Below are 9,454 nucleotides of genomic sequence, written 5' to 3' on the forward strand. Positions count from 1 at the left end.
ACCGCTGACCATAGGGTCGACAGACTCCATGGTACACAGACATATCTGTGACCAGTCAGTCGTTGCCTAACCATGAATCTCCTGCTATTGTCTAGGCTCGATGCGCGTATGTGGAGGATCTCACACACTCTTATCACACTCTCACCCCCATGTCCCTGTGTTGTTGTCCTCTAGGCTCGAGAGCGAGCTTGGAGGATCGGTCAGAAAAAGGAGGTGACTGTCTATAGACTACTGACCGCCGGGACCATTGAGGAGAAGATCTACCACAGGTAGGAAGGGAAGGAGGGACACCTTATTCATATCACTAGCCATTCACCGAGGTATAGCCCTCACTTCCTGAGGGGTTAAAATACAGACTTTGCATATATCTGAGCTCGCTGCATTTTGCCAAAGGCATCAAGAAGGGTAACATTTACTTTCTCAGGCCCCATTATGATATAATATGCCATTTTAGCAGATGCTTTCATCCAAAGCGATTTACAGTTTTGCATGCATAGAATTTCGTATATGGACTTCCCAAAGAAACCGCGACGCTGACGTTGCAAGCTCTCTAGTTTCAAGTTTTATTTGTCACATGCACAAGTACAGTGGCATGCTTAACTTGCAAACCCTTCTCAACAGTGCAGTATTCAATTTCAAAATAGGAGAACTATAAAAAAAAACATGAGAAATACATTTTAGGTGCAGGTATACTGCATTAATTGAGGTAGATGTGTACATGCAGGCAGGGATTAGGAGAAAGTGACTGGTAGCAGGATGGATAAATCACAATAGTAAAAAATACAGCAGCAGCGTAAGTGGTGGGTGTGTGCGTGGTGGTGAGTGTCAGTGTATGCGTGTGCGGGTTGAGACCTGTGAGCGTGTGCACTGTCAGTGCATACAGTCCACGGTGGGGGTAGAGGCTCTAGCTCTCTCTTGGAGCCTGTTGGTCTGAGACCTGATACTCTGGTACTGCCTGTTGGACAGAAGCAGAGAGAACAGTCTATGGCAAGGCTGGCTGGAGTCTTTGGCAATTTTTTGGGGCCTTCTTCAGATACTGCTTGGTGTGTATGTCCTGAATGGCTGGGAGCTCGCCCACCGTGATGTGCTGGGCCGTCCGCACCACACTCTGTAGGGCCTTGCGGACAAGGGTGGAGCAGTTGCCACACCAGGCAGTGATGCAGCCGGTCAAGACGGGATCCAGTTGCAGAGGGAGGTGTTCAGTCCCAGGGTCCCATGCTTGGTGACAATCTTGGAGGGGGCTATGGTGTTGAACGCTAAGCAATAGTCGATAAACAACGTTCTCACATAGGATTTTCCACTTCATGTCTAAGTGGGAAGGGCAGTGTGGAGTGCAATTGAGATGGCGCCGTCTGTGGATCTGTTGAGGCGGTATGCAAACTGGAGTGGCTCCAAGGGTGTCTGGGGTGAGGGTGTGGATGTGTCATGGCCCGCCTTTTCTAAGCATTTCATGATTACAGATGTGAGTGCTACAGGGCACTGTGGCAGGTTACTTTCGATTTCTTGGGAACAGGAACGATGGATGGCCATTTTGAGGCATGTGGAGATTTACAGACTGGAACAGGGGGAGGTTGAAAATGTCCGTTACGACACCTGCCAGCTGGTCTGCTCCTGCCCTGAGGATGCGCCCTGGTATTCTGTCTTGCTCAGTGGCCTTATGAGTGTTGACACGTTTAAAGGTCTTACTCACATCAGCCTCGGAGAGCGAGTAATCCGGAACAGCGGGAGCCATTATGCAAGGCTTGCGGTATTGTCAATAAAGAGTACATAAAAGGTTTGAAGATCATCTGGTAGAGTGGCATCGTTGGGTAGCTCACGGTTGGCTGGTTTGTCCTTTATAATCCATAATGCATTTTCGTCCTTGCCCAATGCATTGAGCATTAAGGCCAGTGCAAGGCCAGTACATTCCTGTATCGTCTTTTTTGCATGTTTGCGGGTTCTACGGAGGTTGTAGCGGGACTTCGTCATGTGACCGTGGCTACTTTCTTAGCCTCACGGTTAGCTACGTTGGCTGCAATAGCCCTATGTGTAGTGTGACTCTGTCCTTTAGTTGAACATGTGTCTCAGTGTTAACCCAGGGCCTTTGGTTGGGAGAACATCTGACCTTTACTGTAGGGACAACGTCATCGGTGCACTTTCTGATGAAGCCGGTGACGGGGTGGTGAAACTTGCCGATGTTGGCGAAACACATTTCTTGTCCCGTAAAATGTAGCCTCTGCTTCATTGGACCACTTCTCCACTGAGTGTGTCACGGGCACTTCTTGCAAATAGAGGCCAAGGGAGTGACTTGTAAGCGTACTTGTTGGTCGTATAACAGTAGTTTTAGAGCCCCTAGTGGCACAGAACACTTGTTAGTTAGGCAGAAAGAACCATGTCTGAGTTTAATGCATCCAGTGGAAAAACGTAAATGTAACAATTTATGTTAAATGGAGAGTTGAAGTTAAAGAGAAGCGAGGGCCAGAAAAGTCATGTTTGGGAAAGATTTGGTGAAGTGGTTAAAAAATATATATTGATAGCACTGCCAGCTATGTTATGTGTGTCGTTGTGAGAGCACTATACAAATTCCACAGTCACAAGACAGGTTGTCAAATAGGCCTATGGCACGTCAAAGGGAACTGTAGCGTACTATTCAGACTGGTTAAATGGACACTGAAATCTATAACCTCTCGCATATTAACTCCTGCAGAATTTAGCATTTCTTGCAGTAAAATTATACACCAAATGTTGGCAAAATTTTTACTCCCAAATAGCCTACCAAAAAGTTGGAAATTATAAGCAGTAACCTGTCTCAAAATCATCCCGCCATCGGACTGTAGCCTACAGCGCATTTTCTATATTATCGGGTTAGGGTCGGGGCTTCAGATTTTCACTTTGTCACATATAGTCGGCGATTGCAGATAGGTTATTAGCAATTGTGTTTGCGGGTGAACAAACAGCTGACCGACCACAGGGCTACAATTACTTCTGGACCTTTTACTGTGTCCACGTTTCAAGTAGCTCTTCACCTGTGATAAACGGAACTATTGAGATTCTCCTCCCAACACCACCAGGAGAGACTGTGTTAATATTCACCTCTGGTGTTTTTCCCTTCAGGCAAATCTTCAAACACTTCCTGACCAACCGCATTCTGAAGGACCCCAAACAGCGACGCTTCTTCAAGTCCAACGACATCTACGAGCTGTTTACCTTATCTAACCCTGACGGGACGCAGGGCACTGAGACCAGCGCTATATTTGCAGGTACACACACACACACACACACACGGTTCCACCTGTTTTTATTTCCACTCTTTTTTTATTTCCACTCATTTTTATTTCCACTCATTGTGTAGGCACCGGTTCTGATGTCCAAGCTCCTAAGAAGCCAGTCAGACCAAGGTCTAACCATAGACACTCTGTAACCAATCACAATGTTAGCTCCACTGGAGGTGGAGCCATCCCTTCCCCATCGCCCCGGCCTGGAGACAGGACCACCCCCCTTCGCAGTAACATCTCTCTCAATAAGAACAACAGGCTGACGGACAGCCAGGAAGCCAACCAGGGCGAGGCAGATATTCCTATTGGACAGTCCCAGACAGAATGTGACACACAGCATTCTAGGGAGGAGGGAAGCAATGCTCATATACTCACAGACCTAGACAGAGACCAAAACTCCATTCTGACCCACAAACACAGAGACTCACCCGTGACCAGCCCAAACCCACACAAACATTCACACACTAACTCCGTCAGTCCCAGCACACAGAAACAACGAGACAAACACAGTCCACACAAACACAGAGAGCCTCAAGGACCCGGCCCCAGTCCCTACAAACACCGGGAGAAGAGGAAGCACTGTGACTCGACAGTAGAAGGACCTAAAAACAAACACGGGAATCAGAAACAGGCCAAGGTCGAGGGTCATCGCATCTCTTACCTGGTGAAGAAGAGGAGCTACAAAGGACAAGAGGAGCGCGAGGAGCAGCCGGAGAAACAGGACCAGAGACAGAGCGACGACTATGTACTGGCCAAACTCTTCAAGAAGTCAGGTATGTTTTTATGTTAATACATGTTTACAAGTAATGAAATATATTTTTGTTGGTAGTTATGTCGCTTTAATGCTTATTCAGGAAAGTTATTATAAAGTGTTATCGTACTTTCCTTTACGCGTTTCAAGAAATCGGGTACCTCTGCACATGAGGCATTATTTGCCAGGTGAGGTTTTGTTGGACTGAAGGTGAAGCTCTTCGTTTAAACCGTAGAAGATGAACTAGCATGAACCAAACAGTGTTTTTGTGTGTGTGTTTTTTTGTTTGTGGTGTTTAAACCACAATTTGTGTTAATGATTTTGTCCTACAATCACAGGGTAAAGTAAAGCTACACAGTGCATCTTTAACATTCTTCTCTCGGTCTCTCCTCTCTAGGTATCCACAGTGTGATGCAGCATGACTCCATCATGGAGGCGTCTAACCCAGACTTTGTCCTGGTGGAAGCTGAAGCTAACAGAGTAGCTAAAGACGCTTTGAAAGCCCTGAAGGTCTCCAGACAACACTGTAGACTGCCCTACAACCAACCTGCCCCAGCTCCAGCCAGGTACACGCACACACAGGCTATCACTGTAGACTTCCACATTGAGTGGAGGATTATGGGTATTGTAGTTTGAATATGTGTGTGGGTGGTTGTGTGTCTACAGGAAGAGGTTTGGTCAGAAGAAGAATCCTTTGCTGTCTGCTCCTCCTGCTACAGTTGTCCCAGCTCAGGACAAATGCAAGGTAACTACACACCTCAACACCACTGAGGTAGACAACATATTTGTATTAGGGCACACAAAATAAAATGTTTTTCACAGGGTGTCTGCTGGTCCTTAAAATGTATTTAAAAAAAAAAAAATGAATTTAGCTAAATTAAAGGCCTTGTCTTAATAATTGCTCTAATGAAAGTGTCTGCCCATGTTCCTGTTTCGCCAGGACCTGCTACAGTGATAATGAGCGATCCACTTTTAACTTCCTTTTCCACTGCACTTATTTTGGAGAAAAAAAAGTGTTCTGATTCTAGCTATAAGAAAAACACAGCAATCCTGTGTAATATTCAGGGCATAAAATTAACACCCGCCACCTGACATGCAGGTACATTTTGGCATTGGTGGGTAAGAATGTCTAATTCACCAGCCACGTTGGCGTGTGGTAACTCTCCGGGCTCTACAGTGTGAGTGTTGAATTTTTTAAAAAGAGTGTATTGTGATTTTATAGCAAAATAAATGCTGCAGTAGCTGTTTTCAAAGTATTCCTGCCATTTTGTTTCATATCTACTAATACACAAAGAAATCTGAATCCTAAGGTTATAGCTATCCCACCTTGCAACAGCAACTCTGCCTGTCTGGGGGGCTGTGAGCACTGAAAGATTTGTTTTTAGAATTATTGGGCACAGGCATAAAAGTTGGTCTAATGTACTCTGAAGTCTACTAAAGTGAGACTTTGTCCTCGTGTTTCTTGGCAATTTACATTGTTTTGTTCACAAGCTAGGTTGCTTTTCAATGTTTGAGTTTGCTCTCGCTGCTAGCAAAAAGAGACATTGTTGGCCTCAACTAGTGAGGTTCTCACGGGAACATGTGATGACTCCAGCAGCCCTGTTACCAAGGTTACCTTAAAGGGGCAGCTAAAGTGTTTTGTCAGATTTTTTTGTTTAGTTAAAATCCTCAGGTCACAGAATATTATATTAAATCAAGCAATATACCACATTATTTCTTACTAATAATAAATGTCTTGTTTTAGAAACATTACTAAGCATGCTAATTTCTTTGTATCTTTGTGTAATTATGCCAAAAACAAATCAAAGTTGCTGCTAGATTTTTTTTAAATCTACCAACCACAGTGGCTGGTATAGACAAAAGTTTGTTTAAGGCCCTGGTAATACTCGTCACAGTTGAAGAGAGGAAGCGAGTTGAAGAGAGGATGTTCTCAGCTTTGTGCAGGTATATTGCTGATCTCAGCTGTCTATTTTACAACCGAGATATGGATCTGCGATATGGAGCACGCAAAATTAGCATTGTCCATTGCGAGCTCATCGGCCTCTGCGAGCGCATTGGCCTCACTGGGTATTAGGCTATGACAGCGACGTTTGTGGGAGGGAATTAATCATTACTTTACTGTTAGATTAAAACATGGTTACTTCCAGTGAAAATTATACTTCGAGGTAGTGATCTAGCTAATGTGTTTTTTATTTTCCACTTACCCAGGTGAATTAATACCAAATATATTAATCTGTGATATTAGTGCACGTAAAGATGTAGGAAAATGAATCTCTATTGAACAAAAAATAGAGACCTATTTTAACTGTAAAATATGACAATGGACTAATTGTCAACCTAAAATGCATTACAATCACAGGATTAGGTTGCAGTGCACATCAAAATATCTTGAGTCATGCATTCCTGCCTAGATGAAAAAAGTTATTTGAATACCATCTCAGTAGTCTATTGCACATCTTTATTAAAGCACTGTGAATGCCATCAGAAGATGGTTAGCCTACACATTTTTTTCTATTAGTGACGGTGTGAAGAAATATGGGAATATTAGCAGGTTTGTAGCACACGTAGACCTCAATTGGTATTAAATTGCATTTCAATTGGCATTGAACAGGTCTTTAAAAAGTCTTAAATTCAACTTGATGGAACCTGCAGATGGAAATGGAAATTTGTGTTTCTTATTGGACACATCCAGGTAGTCCCTCCATGTTTCGGTCTGTTTACCTCTGTTAGGTGCCTAATGAACATGACCCTGCTGAAATGTATAGTCAGATATTCTCTGTTCTCCATGTTCTTCATTATTCTGTTCTCTGTTGTAACCCGGTGTGTCTGCTTTATCTGTGTAGGACGCTGCCATCATCAAGAAAACCATCGCTAGGAAACCCATCCCGGGGGGTCACTTCAGTGGAGAAGGGGTAGAGGTGGGAGGCTCTTCCTCTACTACGGCCCCCCTCTCTTCCTCCACTATACTGGCCCGCATGAAAGCTAGGAACCACCTCAGCCTGCCCCAGAGAGAAGGGGATGAAGGAGAAGAGGAAGAGGGGGGTGCCCGTATCCCCTCAGGCCCTCCTGCCCCCCCTACGGAACACGATGAACTCCTGGTGGAGCTGAGAAACTTTGTGGCATTCCAGGGAGCTGTGGATGGACAGGCTAGCACCAAGGAGGTCCTGGACCACTTCACCCCCAGACTGACCCACACCCAGACCCCTGTCTTCAGAGAACTACTCCGAAACATCTGTAACTTCCACAGGGCAAAGGGGCAGGAGGGGACGTGGAGACTTAAACCTGACTACAGATAATGGGAGTAAGGAGAAGGGGAGAGTAGACTCACACCTGACTACTTGTAGTGAGGGTGAGGCAGAGGAGGAGAAGTCTGGATTGATGGAGAGGAACTTGAGGCTCAAAAAAAAACATTTTGACTGATGGCGAGGAGATAGAAAAGAGAGGGAGAAGGGGACCTGAGTTACTGTAGTAGTTGGGTTGGGGGGGTGCTATTAATGAAAATGTCATATTTATTTGTTTATACCTGGGATCTACTTGAATTCAGACATTTTACATGTAACTGACATTGTAGCTAGAAATTGAATACTGTTATGGTGGCAGCAGGAAATTATGTAGATGTTTTTAATTCAAAATAAGAGTCCCCCTACAAAGACATGTTAATCTTGGGGAATATGCAGTACACCGGTTTTTCACAGCATTGCAACCACCTTTTAAGAAAATGTCTTGATCATTTGACGTACTTTTATTTTTAACCCCATAGAGACGATTTTCACATCTTAATCCGCCGATGTCACACTTCCGCATCTGCAGTGAAATGTGGCAGAGCTAGAGCTGTGTTTGTCAGACCATGAGACATTCCAAAATATCAGTCTTCTCATGAAAATGTCTGTAGCGTCTGAACGGCCTACAAACTGTTACCCCGATATGGAAAGATGAAACTCTCACGAACACAATGTTGTGCTCTACGACCCCCACAAGCGTCTTGGGACTCGTTTGAAGTCGGTACAGATGATCTGCCAACTTCTGTCTGTAGCGTCTGAACAGTTTGGGCTACACGCTAATATATCTCACAAACACGTACACTACCGTTAAAAAATTTGGGGTCAATTAGAAATGTCCTTGTTTTTGAAAGAAAAGCAACATTTTTTTGTACATTAAAATAATATAGAAATACAGTGTAATTACTATTGTTGCTGGAAACGGCTGATTTATTTTATGGAATATCTACATAGGCCCATTATCAGAAACCATCAATCCTGTGTTCCAATGGCCCGTTGTGTTAGCTAATCCAAGTTTGACATTTTAAAAGGCTAATTGATCATTAGAAAACCTTTTTGCAATTATGTTAGCCCAGTTGAAAACTGTTGTTCTGATTTAAAGAAGCAATAAAACTGGCCTCCTTTAGACTAGTTGAGTATCTGGAACATCAGCATTTGTGGGTTCGATTACAGGCCAGAAACAAAGAGCTTTCTTCTGAAACTCGTCAGTCTCTTCTTGTTCTGAGAAATGAAGGCTATTCCATGGGAGAAATTGCCGAGAAACTGAAGATCTCGTACAACACTGTGTACTACTCCCTTCACAGAACAGCGCAAACTGGCCCTAACCAGAATAGAAAGTGTGGGAGGCTCCGGTGCACAACTGTGCAAGAGGACAAGTACATTAGTGTCTAGTTTGAGCAACCGATGCCTCACAAGTCCTCAACTGGAAGCTTCATTAAATAGTACCCGCAAAACACCAGTCTCAACGTCAACAGTGAAGAGGCGACTTTGCTGAGAACGCTACCTGCCCGCATGCATATAGTGCCAACTGTAAAGTTTGCTGAAGGAGGAATAATGGTTTGGGGCTGTTTTTCATGGTTCAGGCTAGGCCCCTTAGTTCCAGTGAAGGGAAATCGTAATCCTACAGCATGCAATGACATAGAAGATTCTGTGCTTTTTACTTTGTGGCAACAGTTTGGGGAAAGCCCGTTCCTGTTTCAGCATGACAATAGAATAGAATAAAACTTTATCGTCCATCCAGGATGGACATTTTTCTTTGGCATCACCTTCATTAAAATAATCACATACATTCTCACATCATACACATTTAAACCAGTCAGTCCATCATGTTGCATACACTAACAACATGGAAGACATTATTAATTCACTCACAAACAACCACTGTCCCAACTGCACTCGATAGATAAGTACATATACCGATACAATTGACTTTGCATTTAGTAGTTCAACAGCACAAGGAATGAATGAATGTTTGAACACGTTCTTCTTGGCTACCCCTGTGCACAAAGCGAAGTCCATACAGAAATGGTTTGTCGAGATCAGTGTGGAAGAACTTGAATGGCCTACACAGAACCCTGACCTCAACCCCATCGAACACCTTTTGGATGAATTGGAACGACGACCACGAGCCAGGCCTAATCGCCCAACATCAGTGCACGACCTCACTAATG

General features: G+C 44.1%; 1 protein-coding gene across 3 annotated transcripts in view; it reads left to right on the forward strand.

Annotated features, from left to right (window-relative positions):
• Positions 1 to 8,186, forward strand: part of ercc6 (excision repair cross-complementation group 6) — a 49,939-nt gene extending 41,753 nt beyond the window's left edge. For all 3 annotated transcript variants that reach the window (XM_020481387.2, XM_020481386.2, XM_020481385.2), the window contains exons 19-24: positions 175 to 269; positions 3,094 to 3,239; positions 3,332 to 4,027; positions 4,403 to 4,571; positions 4,672 to 4,750; positions 6,849 to 8,186. In XM_020481387.2, the coding sequence (XP_020336976.1) occupies positions 175 to 269; positions 3,094 to 3,239; positions 3,332 to 4,027; positions 4,403 to 4,571; positions 4,672 to 4,750; positions 6,849 to 7,301 (1,638 nt within the window). In that variant the 3' untranslated portion in view covers positions 7,302 to 8,186. The remainder of the gene's footprint in view (positions 1 to 174; positions 270 to 3,093; positions 3,240 to 3,331; positions 4,028 to 4,402; positions 4,572 to 4,671; positions 4,751 to 6,848) is intronic.
• The last annotated feature ends 1,268 nt before the right edge of the window (positions 8,187 to 9,454 follow it).

Source organism: Oncorhynchus kisutch, linkage group LG4 (assembly GCF_002021735.2).
Source record: "Oncorhynchus kisutch isolate 150728-3 linkage group LG4, Okis_V2, whole genome shotgun sequence".
Taxonomy (NCBI): domain Eukaryota; kingdom Metazoa; phylum Chordata; class Actinopteri; order Salmoniformes; family Salmonidae; genus Oncorhynchus; species Oncorhynchus kisutch.